Source organism: Heteronotia binoei, chromosome 5 (genome assembly GCF_032191835.1).
Source record: "Heteronotia binoei isolate CCM8104 ecotype False Entrance Well chromosome 5, APGP_CSIRO_Hbin_v1, whole genome shotgun sequence".
NCBI classification, from domain to species: domain Eukaryota; kingdom Metazoa; phylum Chordata; class Lepidosauria; order Squamata; family Gekkonidae; genus Heteronotia; species Heteronotia binoei.
In genome coordinates this window covers 140820417-140843144 of record NC_083227.1, presented here as the reverse complement: position 1 = coordinate 140843144, position 22728 = coordinate 140820417, and the positions used below count along the sequence as shown (strand labels likewise).

The 22728-nt window shown below is 38.1% G+C and overlaps 1 protein-coding gene across 1 annotated transcript in view; it reads right to left on the bottom strand.

The window, feature by feature from the left end:
• Positions 1 to 1741: 1741 nt before the first annotated feature.
• Positions 1742 to 22728, bottom strand: part of HSPA4 (heat shock protein family A (Hsp70) member 4) — a 67428-nt gene continuing 46441 nt past the window's right edge. Inside the window, exons 12-19 of the mRNA XM_060240521.1 lie at positions 22341 to 22522; positions 21732 to 21824; positions 17973 to 18125; positions 17704 to 17829; positions 16980 to 17087; positions 16036 to 16155; positions 3545 to 3706; positions 1742 to 3029 (exon numbers count right to left, since the gene is read on the bottom strand). Coding sequence (XP_060096504.1) covers positions 2823 to 3029; positions 3545 to 3706; positions 16036 to 16155; positions 16980 to 17087; positions 17704 to 17829; positions 17973 to 18125; positions 21732 to 21824; positions 22341 to 22522 — 1151 coding nt within the window. The 3' untranslated portion in view covers positions 1742 to 2822. The remainder of the gene's footprint in view (positions 3030 to 3544; positions 3707 to 16035; positions 16156 to 16979; positions 17088 to 17703; positions 17830 to 17972; positions 18126 to 21731; positions 21825 to 22340; positions 22523 to 22728) is intronic.

Here is a 22728-nt window from a genome sequence, read left to right as displayed (position 1 = left end):
GTACAACCAAGTGCCATATAGATCTGATGTTTTAGACACTAAGGAGCCTGTGATTACACTTACATTTTAGATAGAAAGTACTTAATAACAAATGGAGATTTATTGGCAGTAGGAAACAAAGTGCTCTATTCTGCCATAGATGAAGGAAATCTGTTCTGAGAAATACCAAGAGAACACTGAAAGCTGAGCCAACAGTCACTGGGATCAGTGACAAGATGTACACACTATTAAATACATGTCTCGTGTGATGTTATTCTGCTGAATTTGCACCAACAAATTATTTCCTTCTTTAAAACCTTGAATTGGGTCTAGGATTCTTACATTTCTACTTTTCAATAGCTTACTGGTGGTATTTGTTTGATCTTAAATACTCATTTAAGACACATACAAATGAGAGCTTTTGCTCTGTATCTTCAAAAGCAAACACGATAATAGCCATGAATTGTTCCACTTTTGTTGAGAAAGTTGGCAGAGCCTAAGGAGGGAGATTTAAACTTTATTGAACAGTCCTTATCAGCACATTGTAAATTTGCTATCTAAAGATGACAAGTGCCAAGTGACAAGATTACTTGAAGATCCAGTTCATACTCCTGCATTTTAAGGCAGGAGGCTGGTATTCACATATTCACTATGTATATACCACGGACTATGTAGTGCTCTTGGCCTGTTTAGTATACATTAATGTGCTAGACATCCAAGTTGTCTATGGACTGTCTTCCTTTTAATGAAACTATTAAAGAGGCAAACATGACTTTAGAACTGTTTACACATCCTGGGTGGGAGCCACATTTGCTGCCTCCTCTACTAACTTATGTCACAGACTGACATTAACAAGTTATGTCTATAATAATATTAGTATAGCTACCTCCTGATTATGAATTACATTCTCAGTTACTTAAAATATTTATATTCTATCCTGTGCTACAGGATTCAAAGTTATCGCTTGTCACTAACCGTTCTTTTCCGGTAAACTTTTGTCATCTCTGTTCCAAGCCATTTACCATTTCTTTCTTCAGATACCCAAAGCAGCATCTTCATTAAACACATGCATCATTTAATTCCAATCTGACATATTAAATCCATTTAGGGTATTTCCTACAGCACTTTAAAATACTTATTTCACCATTTGTTGCACAGAAAATGGTAAGATCTTTGGGCTTTATGGAAAACTGTGCCAAAATGGTAGTAAGAAATAAAAGCTGACAAACGGGAAGATCTAAAGCTTTTATTTCATTAAAAGAGTTGCAGCTGCCATTAACAGGCAGCAGTCAATGAAGCAGGTAGAAAAATAGCAGCGACTGCCATTTAGGGGAAGGCAGAAGAATGAAAGGAATGTACTCAGGGTATTCTTGAATCTGAAGTATCTTCCAAATTGTAAGCATTAGATATTCAGCTTTCAGTTGAGATGCATCATAAAGTTATATTTCACATATTGCTCAACTGTGTGTCTAGAATACAGTAATGCTTTCAAATACCAGTACACTGTCGGTGATGTCAGTAAGTACTTGCCAGTATCAAAGAACTCATTTAAAAGATGAACACCAGAATGAATGCATGACCTACTTGCCATTGTTATGAATGACTTTACAGATTCAAGAATCTCATAATAGTTTGTCTAATGAGTTGAGTTTACATGGTTTTCAGGTTTCTTTTGAGAGCTACTGCAGTAGGAAGACGAATCAATTTTCCGAATTCTCAAGAATTTAATTTCCTTGACCCATAATCAACAATTTAAAAAAAATCCAGTATAATCCAGTGCATTTATTTCTTGCAATGTGTATGGAAGTTCCATTTTGATTTCAACACATACAAGTTTATGACAATTATCAATAATAGAAGCAAAACAGCCAAAGGGTCGAAGAGCACATGAGAAAACTGCCAGATTTTTTTTTGTTGGAAGATAATGCCAAATATAGGAAGCAAATTTTCTCTTGAAGGTTAGCAACTAATCAGAATCATCCATAAGTACAGCAGACAGCAAGCAGTATATCTTCATTTTCTCTACAAGCAACTACTTAAACTAGAGACAGAAATTTACACAACATTTCATATAGATGGTGAGAATTTACCAAGAGCATATGTATTTGGATATCTAATAGCAGGTTTAGACACATATTTACTGCTCTGTGTATCAGATAAGCAATTTGATGTTGTGTCTGGGACATTAATATCCACAACTGAGTGTGGACATTACCTTGAAAAAGCCCAAAACAAATACTCTGGCTCTTTCGATTCTTTGTACTTAACACAAACATGAAATCTGATCGATGGTGTAGTATACTTCACATTAACTGTCAGTGACACAAAAATGAAATGAACTGATTCCTGCTAGAAAGCACACCTTTATTGCTTCTGTAATTGCAGAAGAATTTTAAACTGGTACTTTGTTCTTTCCCCCCCAGTAGGAGCAGAGCTTCAAACACCTCTGGCATTCTCTCTCAGTAGACACATACAATGCTGCTGCTACAATCCATAATAGCAACTTCATATTTAGAAGCTTAACTGTTTTTTCTAGTTGTCCTCTCTCTCTTTTAAAAAGGAACCCAGCAGGAGTATAATTAAACTGAAGGATCAGCTAAGTTTGTTTCTGCAAATCTAATGGTTACAAGAGGGTTCTAATGTCACATGGCAGAACATATGAACTTATTCAACTGAATAGTTTGCTACCCGAGAGTCAAGATGCCTCATATTGACCAATCCTACCCCAAAACAGAGCAACCACGAGCAAACTGCAGTTCCCATTTGGCTCCCATTCTTATTCCAAACATAAGTTGACAACTTAAAGCTTTATTGTAATTTCTAATATAAACAAGTGCTGGAATTCAATCAATGTCCATTTCAGGAAGTTTCTTTTCTGTAGATGCTGGAGCTGTTGAATCAGAATTCTGTTCCACTGTCTGAGACTCTCTGTTACCATCTCCCTGGCCTTCTACTGGGCCATTTTGTTCTGCTGGTTTTTGATCCTCTTTTGGAAGTTCTACCTTGGGTTTTGGTTTGGTGACTATTGGATTACACGTGGTTATCAGTTCCTAAAATGAAAGAGGTAGTAAGTTTTAATTTCCTGATATTATAAAGTCTAACATTTATATAAATATTTCCAGTTTTCAAGGCACTTCACAGACACTGTCTTATTGTAATTCTTTACAATACCCATAGCATGGAAGGCCATCACCATCACCATACTGCAGAAAAGGGAAGAGGCTAAGAGCACATGGCTTGATTAAGGCCCCCTACCAGGTTCATGGCAAATCACCAGTTCATGGGTATTTGTCCTTTCTAGATCACAGCTCATTCTCTTTGACAATATACTAAATCAGCTCCATTTAACCTAAGTTTGCTGTACAAAAGAACAGTAACATGAAAAGGTTGTGGAACAAAACAACTGGAATCATGCCTTTTCTTCCACACATACACAAATGCAGTGGAGATTAGCAAAAGACAGTGCAAAAAATTCAAGAATCAAATACAAATAAAGTTAGCAGAAGGTATCATGTAACACTACTCAATTTAACAGTTTTTCCTTGGAGTGAAAAGAATTACTTACTTTTGTTTTACTATCAATCTCCTTTGCCTTGACGAGTGGGTCCAAAGCAAGACTTCGCTTGTTCTGAAGATTGAGCTTGTTGTTCATCCACTCCATTGCCTCATTTGCACTCTTTTCCACTTTGGCCACCTCTGCTGCATCTAAGTGGTCGTACTGTTCATCCTGCATTTTAAGAAACAAAGTCATCATGCAATTCATGTGGTAACACAGCTATCCATTTTTTGGCATACCCAATACTAGCCTCAGCAACCAGATAAAGCTAACAAAATGGAAATTGAATCAGAATTGATACATTTCTCCACCATATACAATAAAGGTCCGGTTTTACAAAGAATTGAAAATTGTTGATTTGCCATAAAAATTGTTGCCAGAGGTGGGTGTACTGTGATTATGTTCTGGTTCCTCCATCTCTTGTGGGTCAGGTGACATCCTTTAAAGTAGAGGGACGTGCAGAAAGTGATCACTTCCCTTTGACTTTTGATATTAATCATTTTTTGGCCCCAAAAAGTCAAACCTGTGAGGAGCATGCTTCTCGGGAAGAGGGAACTAGGGTTTCAGACTCATTTGATGAGAAAGTGGCTGTAAAGAGCCCTATTTCCCCTAATCAGTGGCATGATTATTTCCTGTCAGTTTTCTATAAGGACAGAATAAGCCTTGCAGAGGACCCAGTTTTGAACCTGGCTGATTGCCCTGACTGGCCCTCGGTTCAGGCTGAGGAGGTAGAACCCCTTTTCAAACATCTCAAGCCTGGCAAGGCTCCTGGGCCTGGTGCAATCCCTCCTGAATTGTTCAAGGCACTCCCAGAAAGGTGGGCTCCATTTCTACCTGCTTTGTTTACTGAAATTGACAGGACAGGGATTATGCCCAATGATTGGACAAATGCAATACTGATGCCAATTTTTTAAAAAGTGACCATCAATAACCAGGCAATTACAGGCCTATTAGTCTCCTGTCAATTGCTGAGAAACTCTATGCAGGACATTTGGCTAACAAACTCAAAGCATGGTTGACAGAATGCCAAATTCTGGGTCCAGTACAAGGGTTCTCTCATGGGAAATCTACTTTAGAACACTGCATAATTCTTGATCATCTTGTCAGTAAATATAAAAAAAGCACAGGGCTCTAAACTATTTGCAGCCTTTCTGGATCTTAAGGGTGTGTTTGATTCTGTCCCAAGAGAATTACTCTTGAAAATTCATAGCCCTTGGGATAAACAGGAGACTGATATTTCTGATCAAAAAGCTACACCATAACACAGCATGCCAGGTTAGATGGTCTTGTAATGGGGCTCTAACCCCCAAAATTCCAATAAATGTGGGGGTTAAGCAGGGATGCATTCTAGCTCCACTGTTACTTAACCTTTTTCTAAATGACTTGGCTTCATTTTTGAAGGAAATGGGTGGTCATAGCCCTAAATGTGGGCCTACCATTGCTTTTATATGCTGATGATGCTGTGTTGCTTTCCCTTACACAAATTGGAATTAAGAGATTACTCTCATGCTTCTTTGATTACTGTGAACTAAATCAATTGGTGCTGAATGGTGAGAAATCAAAAATCATGGTTTTCACAGAGGCGTGGAAACCCTAAGTTGGAGTATAAGAGGTAACCAGATTGAACAGGTCAAAAACTTCTGTTACCTTGGAATTCATTTTAACTATAGAGCCAGCTGAGTATCACACAGAAAGGAAATAATCAAAGTTACTAAATGTAAAGTAGCAGTGCTCACCCAGTTCTACTTCACTAAAGGTAATCAATTTGTTTCTGCAGCCAAGTATTTAACCATAAAATCACTGCAGGATTGCTCTATGGAGCTCTCATTTGAATTATGGCCCTCAATAAGGAAGTGGAAAGAATTCAATCAAGTTTCCTACGGAAGATATTGGGCCTTCCCACATGCATGCCATATGCGGCCACCTGCCTAGAAATCAAAGACTCCTTGAAACAAGAGCATGGACTATGGCCATTAAATTTTGGTTGTGCATGCTTTTTAGAACAGATGATGGTAGTCTTATTGCTCACTTGTTAATGGAGTCTCAGTTCTCTGCATGGCTGTGCCACACAGAGGACAAAATCAATTCAATCGGGATTAATATTGATCTATTTCTATATACCGAAAAATCAGCTTTCTTATTGATTAGACAAAGATTGGTTGATATTGAATTGCAGGTTCTCTCTCTCTCTCTCTCTTTTTACATTTTAAAAGTTTTATTAGTTTTCTAGAAATTGAGGACAAGGGGTAAGAAGGGATAAGAGATTATAGTTACAAATTAATCTCAGTCTGTATATAGTATACTTTCATAAAATACAAGTCTGCATCTAATATACTTTCTTAAAATACATAAATTGTCACACATTATTATCTCTTAACTTTACATCATCAATATTTTGATATTTTTATATTGTAAGTCTTCTTATTAAAATACCTATTCAAACTGACATTTCCAACAAAGAGAATCTTATAGTACAGAATACAGGGAAAAGGAATATAAGTTCACACCAAAGAATCTTAAGAGTCTTGAGTATCTACCCAAATATAGAATTTCAACCAGTATTTTCTTGCTTCCTCCTTATATTTCCTAGTCAACAGCTGGGACAAGTAGTCCAGCTCCGCTGTTTTCAGAATTTTTTCCACCAAGTCCATTGCCCCCCCAGTCGGAATAAAGAGGCTGACATGGGCCACTTTATTTAATTAACACAACTAACACGGGAAACGGGCCACTTTATTTAATTAACACAACTAACACGGCAAGGGCAATCTGCAATGGGACGAGCCCTGGGGTCTTCCTCAGACCCCACCAAGTCCCACAAAGGGCAAGTCACCCTGCCCCCAGCCTGAGCCATAAGATTATGGCTAATGCCGGGCCGGCCAGGCCAAAAACCCTCCCCTAAACTTCCGCCCCGATACCCAGAAGGAGGCGAATTTAGGAGGAGGCATGACTACGATCCGCATTATACAGCACTGAGCCGTAAAGCCCATCTGCCGCTCCTGCGTATCGACTGCACTAACAGGTGCAGATGCCTGGGTGCTCACCTGCAAGGTATAAACCCCTTGCTCCTTCTGCCAAGTGACCAAACTAAACCCCCCTTACCTAAATTCCACACCACTGTCAGCAGTACAAGGTAGGCGAAAAAACACCCCACCTCAGGCCAATCAGGTTAGATGAAAAAAAAATTCCTACCTGGCCCCTACCCTAATAAGACGACCGGTCAAACCTGTACTGCAGAGGGTGGGTGGGTGGGCCGAGAGCAGAATCCGGACTGCCCTGGGAGGGCGGGGCCGAGGCTACAAATAGCCCCGACGCTCTGCCCGCCCGCAACACCCGGATGGGCAGAAAGCTCTCCAACAGCCTCCCCTCCTTCCGGGGAGGAAAAGAGCGGCCCCGCGGCATGCAGCCACTTTGCGGCGCGGCCTGAGCGGGGCCGAATTCTTGTGGGAGTCTCCCAAAGTTTCCATCTCTGTGCCAGAAGAATCCTGGCTGCTGTACAAATATGCACCAACAAGTGTCCCATCTCTTTGGGATAGTCTTCAAGAAATATATTCAAAAAAATAGTTCTGGTCTGAATTGAACCTGTGTCTTCTTAATTTTCTGTAATAGTTCATGGACCATAGTCCTTCACAATCTCACATGTCCACCACATATGATAAAAAGAACCCACCTGTTCAGCACATTTCCAACATTTGTTAGACATATTAGTATTCATCTTACGCAATTTCTGTGGGGTCATGTACCATCTATAAAACATCTTTTACAGATTTTCTTTAAAGGTTACTGACTTAGTTAATTTAATATTGAATTTCCACAACCTCTCCCATTCTTCTAACATGATATTATGACCCAAGTTTTTCACCCATTGGACCATACAATCTTTTACTACCTCATCTTGCTTCTTCATCTGTAGTAAGTATGCATATAGTTTAGAGATTAGCTTTTCTTGAGGACCTAGAAAGATTTTGTCAAATGGATATTGCTCTGTGTTAAAGCCTACCATCTTGTCTTTGGCATACCTAGATTCAACTTACATTCTCAACCACCAACTCATTTTAATGTCCATATTTTCTAGCTCTTCTCTGCTTTTCAGTTGATTGTCTTTTTCCAGCAGGTCATCATATCTGTAACTCTGATTATGTTTTAAAAGATTTGGAGGAGTGAATGCTTCCACTGGGGATACCCATCTTGGAATTTTCTGGTAAATTTTCATTTTTAACCATGACCATGTGCGGTATAAAGATTTCCGGAACCAATGATTCTTAAAATAAGAATGTCCTTCAAGTCTTTGATACCATAAATACGCATGCCAGCCCAAGTCAAGATCATTAAGACCATTCTTTTGAGATGCCACTGCGTCTCCCAGTTCCCTTGTTATTGGTTCATTTAGAATTTTTTGTTGTTCTTCTGTAAATTTATTAAGATTATTTTGACTAATATATTCTTCTAAATCTGCCTTATGAACTTGTTTATCTTCATATAATTTTCTGTAAAATTGTTCCACAATTTGGCATATCTCCTGTCTTTGAACTTTGAACTTTCTCTTTGTTATTCTCGTCTTTCAAAACCGGTATTATTTTGGCATTCTCTTTTCTCATTCTATAGGCCAGCCACCTTCCAGGTTTATTAGCATGTTCAAAAAACTTTTGTCTTTCAAATCTCAGTTTTGTCTCCATCTCCTCTATAAATAATAAATTGAGTTGATGTTTCTTTGTCCTTGTTTTGAAACTTCTGTCTTCTTGGCTGCACTTTTAAGTTCTTTTCAGCGTCTCCTGCTTGCAACATTAATTTTTGAAAATTGTCAGTTCTTTCTTCTTCTTTGCACTATATCTGATTGCAAGGCCCCTATAATATGCTTTAGCGGTATCCCAAACTACTTGCATCTTTACATCTTGAGTTATATTCTGTTTTAAAAAAGGTTCCATTTCAATCTTAGATTCTTTAAGAAAATCTTTATCTTTCAAGATAGAAGTATTTAACCTCCACGATCTTCTCATTTGTGTACCTTGAGCTTCACCATTATAGGACTATGGTCTGATATAACTCGTTTGAATTTCTGTCTCAACTAAATCTTTAACCAAATTTGCAGAGAGCCAGCACATATCTATTCTTGACCACGTTTGATGACTGGCAGAGTAGTAGGCAAAATCTTTCGAATTTGGATATCTTGTTCTCCATACATCAACCAGATCCAGTTCTTCTACTAGCTTCCAAAAGCTTATTGGTAGCTGGGGACTTTTGCTTTTAGTATGTTTATGTATTTTTTTTTGTCCAATTGTCTATCAGAAACTGCATTAAAGTCTCCTACTATGCAATGTTCTACATATTCTAGATTTGATAAAATGTAAATCTTGAAAAAATTTCTCTTCTAACGGATTCTGCAAGATCGTGACCATGTCATCCATATACGCTAAAACCTTATACGTTTCACCTTTAACTTTCAGACCATTAATCTTGTTATTCCTTCTTATAGCGTTGTTCAAGATTTCCAAAGATAAAATAAATAACAACGGAGATAAGGGGCAACCTTGTCTTGTACCTTTCCCTAACTTAATCTCCTCTGTAAGGTCCCCGTTAAGAACTACTCTGGCCGTTTGATCACTATAAATAGCTCGAATATTTTTTATAAATCCTTCCCCAAAGTCCATGAAACTCAAAAGTAAAAACATAAATTCCCAGTTTAAATTATCAAAAGCTTTCTCAGCGTCTAAGAAAAATAACGCTACCTGCTTATCACTGTGTGACTCATAATATTCAAAAATGTTTGCTAGTATTCGAACATTGGTCCTCATGTGTCTATTAGAAAGAAAACCAGTTTGGTCCGGGTGAATAGTAGTATTAAGAATCTTCTGTAAACGCTGGGCTAATATTGTAGTGTATATCTTATAATCAACGTTAAGTAAGGATATTGGTCGGTAGTTCTTAACCTCATCTAAATCTTTTTCGGTTTTGGGGATAAGAACAACATTTGCGGATCTCCAAGAATCTGGTAGTTTTGCTGAGCCCCATACCTCCTCAATAAGTTTTTTGAACTGATTAATAAGAACTTCTTTAAATATAATATAATATTCTGCAACTATACCATCCGGACCAGGCGCCTTGTTCTTCTTTAACTTACTCCAAGCCTCCTCTATCTCGAACATCGAAATTGGGCTGTTCAAAGCTAACTTCTGTTCCTCCGTTAGCTTTTGAGAGATTTTATTCCGTAAATAATCTATCTGTGTTCCCCTGTCAATCTCCACCGCACTGAATAGTTCCTTATAAAAATCCTTTACAATTTTCTTCATTTCCTCTAGCAGTGATCTATGATTCCCATCTTTATCTTTCAAAGTCTTTATAATCTTTTTTTCACGTTCTTTCCTAATCTTGTAAGCCAACCATTTCCCAGGTTTGTTGGCATTCTCAAAATACTGTTGCTTAGAATAACGTATTTTTTTCTCCATCTCCTCTAGAAATGCTAAATGAATCTTATGTTGGAGAAGTTTAATTTCATTTTTAATTTCAGCCATTGTAGGCTTCACCTTTAATTCTTTCTCTCTTTTTTTCAATGCTTCAGTGAGTTCTTTTACGTTTTTATCATCCTCTCGTCTTTTGGAAGCATTATAGTTTATAACTAACCCTCTAAAAAATGCTTTACTTGCATCCCATATCATTCTGTAAGAAATCTCACTCTGTATATTGGTCTTAAAAAAAAAATTCATCTCCCAATCTATATAATCAATAAATTTCTTATCCTCCATTAGACTTACTGGCATTCTCCAGCCTATGTTCTTTTTTCCCCCTCGCATACCTAATAAAATAGAATTGTGATCTGCTATAGTACGGGGGAGAATTTCCACCTCTTCTATAAACTTCATCAGTTCTGCCGTTATCCATACCATATCAATACGGGACCAAGAGAGTGCCTATTAGAAAAGAAGGTGAAGTCCTTTTTTCCAGGGTTTAACGTACGCCAAACATCCACCAGTAGAAATTCATCAGCCAATCTATAAAAACTTTCTGGCAGAGTGTTACTACCTGTTTTTGCCTTTGCCCTGAAGGACCTGGGGGTTCTATCTATTTCCGGACTAGAAACAGCGTTAAAGTCTCCGATTAGGCATATATGTTCGATTTTACATTTAGTTATTTCGGCCTTAAGGTCTTTAAAAAATGTGGCCTGCTTATCGTTGGGGGCATAGATATTTACTAATAAAATTTTTTGTTTTTCTCTTGTTATTTCAATACCCTGAAATCTGGCATCATTAGCCTCAAATAATAATTCAGCCTGCATGCCTTCCTTAAAATATGTAACTAGGCCTCTTTTTGTCTGGATCTGAGGTTATTATTGCTTTCCCCAGAGACTTCTCTAGCAATCGGAATTCATCTTTTCTCTTAATATGTGTCTCTTGAAGGCAAGCAATGCCTTGCAGAATCCGTTAGAATCGGTTGAGGAAATGCTGTCCGAGATAGAGGACTACGGGAAAGTTGCAGGGCTAAAAATGAATAAACAAAAATCAAAAATAATCATAAAAAATATGTCAACTCAAGATGCTAAAGAGCTAGAGAGAAAAACGGAATTCAAAGTAGAAAAAAAAGTCAGGTATTTAGGTATAAACGTGACAAGTAGATGTAGTGACATATACGATAATAACTTTACACCTTTACTAAAAGAGACTGAACTGGATAGTAAAAAATGGAGCCATCTGAAATTATCTTTCATGGGAAGAATTGCGCTAGTTAAAATGAATGTCCTACCAAAAATGTTGTTTCTCTTCCAAATGATTAATTTTGCGATTAGGAAGATGTTATTTTCTAAATTAGGTTGACTGATCCGCTCATTTGTCTGGCAAGGAAAAAAACCAAGGGTCAAATGGAAAATTTTAACAGACAGGCGAGAAAACGGTGGAGCTGGACTCCCTAATTGGGAAACATACTTTACTGCATGCGTAGTCCTTTGGTTAAAAGAGTGGATCACTTTGGAAAACAAACGAATTCTAGCTTTGGAGGGTTTCGACTTACAGGCAGGTTGGCACGCCAACCTATGGTATGTGGCTAAGACTCAAAAATATTTTACGAACCATCTAATACGTAAGATGATAATTGACGTTTGGTTAAAGTTAAAGGGGAAGATATATAACAAAACACCAAGATGGATCTCACCTGAGGAAGCATCAATACAACCGCAATTATGGGAATTTAATAAGGTGGTTAGGTATAAGGATCTTTTAGATGATAATGACAAATTGAAAGGGAAGGATGAATTGGAGGCAGCAGGGTTTAAAATTCATTGGTGGGAGATGAATCAAATTAAGACCAAATATAGTAAGGATAAAGTAAGAGGTTTCACCAAAGACAATTTCGATTTTGATAAAATACTTTGTACGGAAAAAAATAAGGTGATTAAGAAGGTGTACAACTACCTGACCCAGTTAAACTTAGAAGACGAAATTGTGAAAGATACTATGATTAGATGGGCTAAAAACTTAAAAAAGAATGTTAATTTAGATCAGTGGTCTTTATTTTGGAAATTGAATTATAAGATTCTGAAACCAGTTAACTATAGGGAAAACGTCTTCAAACTATTCCATCAATGGCATATTACTCCCATACAGTTATCTAAAATCAATCCTAAGATTTCACCCATGTGTTGGAAATGTGGTGAGAAGATAGGCTCCTACTATCATATCTGGTGGACGTGCAAAGTAGCAATAAAGTTAGGGGTTAAAATGCATGAAATCCTAAAAGAAATTTTAAATGTAAATATACTTTTAAAACCGGAGATAATGTTACTTTCGTTAGTAAGGAATGAGATTCCAAAGGAAGATGAATATCTAACTATTTACATTCTCACGGCGGCTCGCATCTCCTTTGCTAAATATTGGAGACAGGAAATTGGCCCTCCGCAGGAGGAGATTGTCGATAAAATATTATATGCAGCGGAGATGGATGTCTTATCTAACCGGTTGAAAGGGGTGTTGAACTCTGATTCTCTTAAAAAAATGGGAAAAATTTTATATATGGATAAAGAATACTTCAATGGGGGAGATGAGAAAGGGATTTGAATATGTGGTATAAATTGATCCTTTTTTCTTTGTTGTCTCAATCCCCAATTATGTAAATTTATGAACTTTTTTTCCTTATGGTTGACCACATCCACACTCCTTGTATACTTAGCTTACTGTATTTTTTTTCTTTCTTTGCGAAGCGTATGCTTGAGCTGTTTATTGATTTGTGTTGATGAAATAAAAGTATAAAATAAAAAAAAACAGAAAAAATTTCTCTTGATGATCATTTGGAGCATAAATATTTGCCAATAGAATTTTTTGTTGTCCACCATGATTTCCACTAAAAGAATTCTTCCATCTTCCGAAGCATACTGTAGTTGTGGGTTAAATTTATCATTAACATAAATTGCTACTCCTCTTTTTTTTATTCATGTCTGTTGCTGTAAACAAACTGCCAAGTTTCTTATTTTTCAAAAGGTGTTGATCTTTAGCTAAAATATGGGTTTCTTGTAAGCAAATTAGGTTCATTGCCAATTTTGTCAGGTATCTAAAAGTCTACCTCCTTTTAACAGGAGAATTAAGTCCATTCACGTTAATAGAAATTGTTGCCATTATGAATTTTTCTTATCACTATCTTGTTTATCTTTTTTAGTCTGTAATCTTGTCGGGTATTTCCGTGGTTCATTTGGGTCCTCTTCACCAGAGCTTTCTTCTTCCTCTTCATCATCCTTCTTTTCCTTCCCCTCTTTTTCCTTCACTCTGTCCAGAAAATTCTGAGCTTTGAAAATGGAATTTATCCTATACCTGTTCTCTTCATAAGTAAAAAGGAGGCCTTCCGGCATTAGCCACGTATAGGGTATTTCTCTGTCTCTCAGGAAGCTTGTCAAAGTTTGGTATTCTCTCTTCTTTTGTCTCACTGGCCATGGTACCTCTCTCAAGATTTTCACCGTATTTCCTGCTATCATCCTTGGTTTGTCTCTTGCTTGCTTCAAGATATCATCCCTGGTCTCATAAAGCTTGATGGTACTCTCTTAACTTGATCAAACTCTTCTTCCATCCTTTGAGGAGTCACCTGTAGAATTTCAGCCAAGGCCTCTCTTAGTATTTTCTGTAAATCTTTATTTTTTTTCTCTTCTGGTACATTTTGAAACCTCAGCATATAGGCAGCTCTATCTATTTCCAGTTGTAAGAATCTGGTATCATGTATATTCTGTTCTTTTCCCAGTTGTTCCACCTTTTGTGTATTGTCTGTCACCTGAGCATCTAGTACCTTTAAGGCTTTGTTGGTCTCTGCTATCTGTTTTCTGTTCTCTAGAAGCTCTTGTTTGATCTCTGTCATCTGCTCCCCTATATTATCTACTTTACCAGTCAGCTGTGCTATGGCAGTTAGTAGAGTATTTTGCATCTCTTTCATATCTCCCTGCATGGTCATAAATTTCCCTGGACCAGATGCAGAACTGGGTGACGGGATTGGTGGTTTACCTTCTCGATTGTCTTTTTTTAAGTTGTTTCTTTAAAGCCAATCGTGGCTTTTCCATCCTTATTATTAATTAATAATCCTTATTAATATAATTACACTCACAACCACAAGGTCCTTATACTGCCTCTTGAAGTTTTGTTTTGGAATTCAATATTCCTGTGTATATTAGATAAGCTAGTATCTGCCAAACAGTACCAGTATTATACAATGGTTTTAGGAAAACAGCCTTCTAGCTACTATCAACAATTCACGAGACCCAAAACAATGATAAAACTCATAATAAACAAGATCTTTTTAGCACAACATCCTTAGTTCCACCCAGCCAAAACAGTTCAACACACTGAAACAACAGTTCACTATGACGTCTCTTCTGACAATGGTAGCGCAATAAAATCCAAGTCTAAGCAAACTCATACAACTGCACCAGGTTATAAATTGTAATCCAGGGCTGGATGCCCCATTTGTAATCCACAGGTGAAATCAAAAATTAAAAATTAAACAAACAGCACAAGAGAAAAAAGAAGGAAAAAAAATAGCATAAACCAGAGCAAATTAATCCAGATATTCCCAAAACAAGAATAACAAAAGTAAAAAACAAAAAACCCTCCAAATATGATATGAAAACCAGGAGAAAATGAGAAAAATGAGTATAAAAATGAAAAACAAAATATGTTCAAACCATATGAAAATAGGACCAGACTTAAAAGGTTATATCCATAACATCCACCTTCAGAGGTTTATAAGGTTTGCACAGGTGTTCTTCCTTCAGCCAACGATCTAATTATATTTTATAGTCCAGTATACACAGAACACAAAGGTCTAAATGTCTGTTTGAAGCTCACATAAATTAGTTCAGAGCACTTCGATATAACCAGATTGCTTCTTTTGCCAGCTGTCCTTCTTATCCACATATACTTGCAAGCGTCTTTCGAGTAATTAGAGGAGTTGGGGGGAAAAGGTAATGAAGTGGCCCCTTTCAAACGTGAAGAAAAGCACCGTTGCCTCTCCTGGAGTAACAGAGATGGCATTTTGAGTTGTCCTTTGTCGCAAAGACATCTATCTGTGGAAGCCTGAAGCATGCGAAAATGCGATGCAGTTAGCGTGGATTGAGAGACCATTCGTGGTCATCTAGGCGAATCCTGCTGAGAGAGTCGGCCAACACATTCTCTATCCCTGGCAAATGGTAGCAGTCAGGTAGATTCATCGTTCCTGACGAATTTGGAGCTGGATGTGAGGCTAAAAATTTTGATTCCACAGCATGGATTCTATACAGGGAATCAAAACACCTCGAGGTAGGTGGAACAGAGGCAGGTTTGTCCCAGGCCTCACGAAGTCCTTCCAAATGCACTGGTAGCATAGGGAGGAGCGATTCAGGAGAAGGGAACGCAGGAGCTGAGGAGAAGGGAATGCAGCAAGGTAGGTGTTGTCCGGGCGGCGGTTAGGAAGAAACTGAGTGGGAAGGGCGCCTCCCATTCACTCCAGGCATGTGCAGTCAATGCCTGCTCCCCAGGGCAAGCGGGAGAGTGCGCCAAAAAACACTCTAGGCGAGCTATTGGAGACTCCGAGGTACAGATTCGTTGCCAGCGGCAAGACCCATGTGTGGGACAGCACAGGGACCACGATGAAGATCTACTGGTAATCCCCGGGCCGAAGGAGGCCAAACTGAAGGTCACCAGGGAAAGGGCCTTTTCGATCACTGCCCCCAACTGGTGGAACCAACTCCCACAGGAAATGCGGGCCCTGCGAAATTTTGGTCAGTTCTGCAGGGCCTGCAAAACTATCCTCTTCCAGCTGGCCTTTAATTGATACAGAGCCTACATCATAGATGGAATACCGTCGCACTGTAAAATCTAACAAGGTAATATCTAGATCTGAGCACAAAATGATTTGTTGTTTTAATGTCTAAATATATAATTTTATAGAACGTACTACTTTATAATATATATAGTTTTAATTCTGTGAGGTTTTATGCCGTGAGCTGCCCTGAGTCTGCCTTGGCGGGGAGGGCAGGATTCAAATCAAATCAAATAAATAAATACCTTTGCTTTATATGCATGAACAACTTTCATGTAAAGTTGGATTTGTTTTCCCAGCTCTTCAAAGGCTTTTGGTCTTTCTTCAGATTCTTCAAATCGTGCCTGAATAGGCTGACCCACAGCCTGGATAGAAGAGAAGTTTACTGAAGCATAGTTATATCTGGACTACACTTGTAAAATATGGTACACTCATTCTTCAAGACTGCCTTATATTGCTGAAATTCTAAATATTTATATCCCTATGGTGTATTAAATTTTCAATAGTTTCTAGAAGGCAGTTTCCAGTGTTTAACTTAACATACACAGTGGCTATGTTATACATATAATGCAAAATTACTGTGTACTTCAGCTACTTCCACTGCCAAAGATATAAGCTGTCTGCTTCTACAACATGAAGAACCACAAAAGCACCACCACAAAAAGAGGAAAAAAGCTTGCAGATGGTTCTCTTTCTGCTATAGTCTAATAGCAGCTATATGCAAATATCACTAAAAAAGTTAGACAAAAGGCTTGTTACTAGGAAGACATATGCTTAGCAAAACTACAAATGCCAGTTGGATAAAAAGAAATCCAGGTTATGGTTTCAATGCACACTACAGGACACTTTCTGAAGTTAAAGTGTATTTCTAGCCAGTGTTCTTATTTGAGACTTCTTCAAAATCTTAAGTACATTCCCTTGAGTTTTGTGATGGAAAAAAGGTAGGATATGTGTAAAAAAAACCCTGGTTAAATACCTGCAACCATTAAGGCCTTTATAACACAGAACAAGATTAACCCAGATAGCTTACATCCTCTTAGAAATCTCAGAACACACTGTACTTAAAAGACAGTAAAGTAAAAGCTTCCACTGAAGCTCTTCAAAGTGCAGTGCAGACCTTCCCATCCATGGGAACACACCCTTGTGTGTCAAGCTTCAGCTAAACAGTTCATACTGAAGGACCACTTACCTTTAGCTCTACTAGCTTATCAATGTAAACTTGCTTAGGTTGATCTTCACCCCCTTCATATAGCCAGTTTTCTGTGTCTTCCAACTTCAAAGTAAAGCTATTACGATCCTGAAAGAAAGGGGGGAAAGCCAACTGAAATATAATTTGTAAAAGTTACTCTTCCATGAACATCTCATCCCAGTATTTAAAACTGAAGATAAGTTAAGCGTGCTGTTAGCAGGAGAAGTGACAGGAAGAAGCAAAGATGTGGAGCTGGGATTCATGGAAAGCAATCAGGGAGGGCAGGTGAGAAAGTAGTGAATTGGTGTAGGCAACTGCAAGTCAAATGACTGCAGGTACCAAGCCTGACGTAGTTGAAGTGGGGTGAGATTTCCATGTTGCTCACAAGACAAGTCAATTCTAAAACAAATCAAGATGGACAGCCATATAAGTCTGTCTGTAGCAGCAGAAAAGAGTAGGAGTCCAGCAGCACCTTAAAGACTAACAAATTTATGGTAAGATATTAGATTTCATAAGCTGTGTGATTCATGAAAGCTCATACCCAACCACAATTTTTTTTTTGTCTTTAAGGTACTACAGGACTCTTTTCTAAATTAAATAAGTAAGATCCCGATAACCATGCAGTATTCTTTGGGCAATATACTTTATAAGCTACAGACCAGGCATCTGATACACTGAGCGAATTTGTCTTAACATGTATAGACTCATCATTAGCAACACCTACCTCTTCACCAACAAACTTCTCATACATGCCACAGAGTTTGTCTCTCATTTCATAAACATACTCCTCCACTGCATTCTTGGCATCATTCCGTTCCTTCTCCAGTTTATCCTGCATGATCATTTTTCCCTGTAGAAGATAAATTTATTACATTTTTGTTTTGGTTAAGAAACTCTTGAAAGCTCATTCCAAGCTCCCTTTACTCCCTGCAGACAAATCAGTTTCTGTTCTCCAATCAATTGTAAAATCTTCTATTGATACTTATTGCTCACCTCATTCTCAATAAATAAATTCAATGTATCCTTTCCTCTTTGCCACAGCAGTTGATTCTCAATAGGAAGGTCAACTGTAGTTGTCTTTACTTTTGCTTTTTTAGCCTGAGGAGGTTGATCTGTTTTCTTGTCTTTTGAACCAGCTTGAGAGGTCTGAATAAAAACATAATTTGGAAAGGAAAACATGATGACGTATCAGTTTGCGGATGGGATTCTCAGTGTACACAATGCTGTGGTGAGTGGTCATTTGAGATGACCATCAGAGGTACTGAAAGTGTGGCATGGGTGAAGGATATAAATGGAATACTACTCCCACAATATGCAGGCTTTCTGCACATTCAAATCTCTCCTAAACTGGGTGATGTGAGAACTCTCAGTGAACCCTTCTTCTTCAGCCTTCATGTTGTGCAGGTTTATCAGGAAAAAGTTCTCTAACATACTGCGGTTTAGGGGGAGAATAAGACTTGGGCATGTTTGAGACAAGGCTGGATAATTAGAACCATGTTATTTTCTTCCAAGTAATACCAGCTGGGTAAACTACTTCTCAATAACTCCAAACTTGCTGGGAGGGATACCAGAATTCTCCATGTGTCTCTCTCTGATGAATTTGCAGTGCAAGCTGTTGTCACCTTTGATCAGGAACACTTTGTGTTGTGTTCCAAAACAGACAGCATATTCTGCTGACATACTGCCCACCTAGCTCATCAGCAGGTGCCCTGTATAAACTTGTGGGTGGTCTCTGGCCTAGTGCTAGAGAAACTCATGAGAAACTTCTGCACACTTAAAGCATCTGTCGAGAGGCAGACTTGTTGGGCAATACCACCATGTCACTGTCCCAGACTACTAGACCTTATATCTGAAAACAGTCACATTTGGGATTTAATCCTTTGTACCAACTAGGTATCTGGTGATATGAAAAGGGTGTTAAATAATACAGCCTGTGCCATAGTTGGATGATTTTCTGTTGAAAGTGGGGGTGTCTACGATGTGATCGTGCAAGGGTAATGGGTCAAAAGTCCATCCCGGAGACTGATGAATCAATCTGTCTCAGTTTCAGAATGCTCTGGGAAATTCTGCTAATCTAAATGGCAATTCCGCTGAGGTTTTTTTTTTTGGGGGGGGGGCTGGAATATTAGGCTCTTTAGAGCAACAGACCAGGTGGTCTGTTCCTAACTTGGAAGGCATCCCGCTCTTCTCTTGGAAGGAGCACAGCGCCATAATTTACTATAGAGCTGGGAGAATTTAAATAAGGCTGGAAGATACCGTAAGCAACATTGGTGGAAAATGCATGTCAAGCATAATTATTTAAATTAGATATTTAACAATTTCAGAGTTCTAGTACTACACAGATTGCAATTTGACCATTAGCTGTGATGTCTTTATTTGGCAAATCCAGTTTGGTGAGATCACACAGCGAAAGTGTTCAAATCACTACCTGGACCTTTTTCCTGAGTGTTGTGAAGATGACTATGTGCAGTATAAGTCTTTGCCATTCCTGATTATTAAAACGTTGAGATACTACAGCAGACTCTTAAGAGATACTGATTGAAAAGCAGGCCTGACAATTTGCTTTAGTTTTCAAATTTCCAAAACATACACAAGGTTTACCTTCTCAGCTATGTACTTGCTGCTCCATCCTTGGGGAAGAGATAAACTTTGAACAGATAGATGGATGCCCAGAAAAATCTCCAAACAAACTGATTTAATAGATCACAGTTCTGACACATATTTCTATGGGAAATCTCTCTAATCATAGAGAGGCTCTCCTCTTATACCATCAGAAGTTATAATGGTATGGTTTTGGTATGGTCATGAGCGTTTGAATATCTCAGATGTCGGTTGTGTGAGACAATCTTTCTGAAAATGCTTTGGTGAGTATCTCAGAAATCGTATTTTATCCTTTAATCTTAAAATAGATAGAATGAGGGATGATATATGTACATCCTTCTATTTCTGATTTCATTTACATATGCAATTATTTTTTTGTATCATGGTGGCTCTTTCACATTTACTCATTTTGAAAATAATCAGACTGACCTCAGATAAAAATCTTAGAAGTTAAATATAAGAGCACTTCGGGTGGGATACAAGGTTTTCACATGACACCTGCAATAAACAAACGTCTGATCTCTCTTCAGCCACAAAGCTGTTATGTTTTAAAAGGAATGCTTCCTTTACGGAGGAAGATTTTACGCCACTGAGGAACTGAACCTTGACTTGCACAATATTGTGAGGGATCCACTGGTAAAAATCAGTGACTCTCTGTCAGAAGGGAACTTCCCAGGAACTTTAAAATAAGGTGAGGCTTTTTACTATTGAATAAGCATTCTGTGGACAAGAACTACTGGAAATTAGGGGCCAGTTTCCATCCACATTTTTAGGAGCATGAGCCAGCATGACATAGCAGAGTATTAGACTGGGATACGGGAGACACAATATACAACTCCCCACTCTATCATGAATCTTTCTACCTGATTTTGGACCAGTCATTCTCTCAGTCTAATGTATCCTACAGGTTGTGAAGATTATAAAGGAAAACTGAAAGCTATGTACACTGCTCTGACATCTTTAAGAGGAAGGATAGAAAAAAGGGGTATAAAAATGAACTGAGCTGGTGGTAGTAACAGAGCAATTATTGGGGGGGTTTTTTGGATGACTCATTTGCCTTTGACTCTTTTAATAAGGTTTCAAGCCCTGTAAATAAGGAAAGGCTTCCTTATTTTGCTTGCTTTTCCAGTGACATTTAATGCAGCTGACCATGCCACATTATTGGAGAACCTGGAAGGTAGGACAGTGATCAGAAAAATTGTGCTTATCAAACCAAGTTCAGAAGGTGGCTGCTATATATTATGCAGATAGAGATGTTATTTGAGGGATTTCACAGGGATCTGTACTATCTTCCATGCTAACATTTATACATAAGGCTATTAATCAGACCAAAACTCTCAATCAGATGTCATCAAACATGACTATGGGCAACTTTACATTTCTTTAAAAAAATCTCCTGAAGATGTTACTTCTTTCCTGGGCAATTGCCAGGATGTGGTGCAAGGGGACCAAGCTGGGCAATTGCCAGGGCAATTTCCTGGGCAATTGCCAGGATGTGGTGCAAGGGGACCAAGCTGAATCTAAGCCCAGATAAAACAGAGATGATACTAGGAGACAACTCTAGAGAGAACCTGCGCTACCTATTTTGGACAGGGTCTAGCATGGAAATATTGTAAAATCTGGTAACTTAACTACAGTAACCTTGAGGGCTTTAATACATTCACTGGGCTGGCCTTGAAAATAACTTGGAAACTTCAACTGGCTCAAACTGTTATAACCTAATTATTTACAGTTAATCACGTCATACATATGTTGTTTTCCAATTCTGAGCTTTAACCACTGCAGTTCCTGTTAGGGAGTAGCTTTCCATGAAGCCGTTCTCCCTCATACATTTTATAAATACGTACAAAATGGAATCGCTTGAGAGTGCTTTTCAGGGCCTTTGAAATAAGTGTAATACTGGTCTGTGCCTTGTCTTTTGTGTTTTTAGTTTTAGTATTTTGTTATAGTTCCAATTTTATTATAAGACACTTTGAGTTCTTTGTTTTAATGAAAATGTATTTCTCAGTAAACATGCTTAGGACAACAGCATTAGGTAACTTGAAACCCATGGACCTGAAAAAGGCCTGTTTAACCTAAGCTTCTCAGTGAACCTGCTGCTGTTATTTAAATGATTTGAAAACTAAATTTTACTCCAAACACCATTTTCACCTCCATTTCCTCTGACTCAGCTTTGTTTTCAGCTTGTGCTGATGGAAGATGTTCCTCACTCTTTTGTTGCTCTTCTTGATCTACTTGCATCTTCTGAAATTAAAAAGAAAGTCTTGTGTAGATCAAAGATGTCTTATTAAATATGACCAACAATATCATCACTCTTGCATACATGGAAAGTTGTTTTGCCCTATTCCAATTACAAAGTCGTACAAGTCATTAAAAGATAGGAATTTTAGAAAAGAATGCTGTGTCTCCAGAAAGAATGCTTCCTTATGGTGCTGCCCAGCCCTTTCTATTTCAGGAAGAACAGTTCTAGGAGCTCCACTCAGCTGGACGAACAGTGGTGCAGTACTCTGACAGGGGCATATAATCTCTTGGTTTTTAGAAGCTACTGCCAAGCCGAGAAGGCAGGAGAAAGTTGAAGCAAAGACAGAAGAAAGGCAGGCTAGAAAACAAGCCAAGGCTCCAGAATACTAGCTTACCATTTTGGGGGACCCAAGTACATCCACTTCCTACAGATTTATTTCTGTGGATTTTGATTTAGTAGTGGAAAATAATAATCTATTTCAAGTTCTGCAACAAATGATTACAACCCAAAGCAATTACCTCCTCTTCTTTTGGATGCTGATCTGTCTCCATGGGCTCTTCACTGTCTTCTGACTTGTGAACCTCCACTAATGATGCACTTGAAACACTGAAAATGCCATGGATGTTTACTCTGACCTTAACTTTCACTTTTGAACTGGATCCATCTGCTTGTGGTGTTACCTTCTGAATTAAAAACTGACCTAGAGGAAAGCCAGCCAGCATTTTAGTAAATACTTCGATAAACCATATATAAAGACTATTAGCTGAAAACAACCGTTGAAATCAAACAGCATTTACCATCATTCCACTTTGGTATCTGTTTCCTCATTTGGCATTAGTCACTTGTTTGCGGCATGCATTCAAAAAAACTCACACATCCTCAACTATATCACTGATAAAATATGGT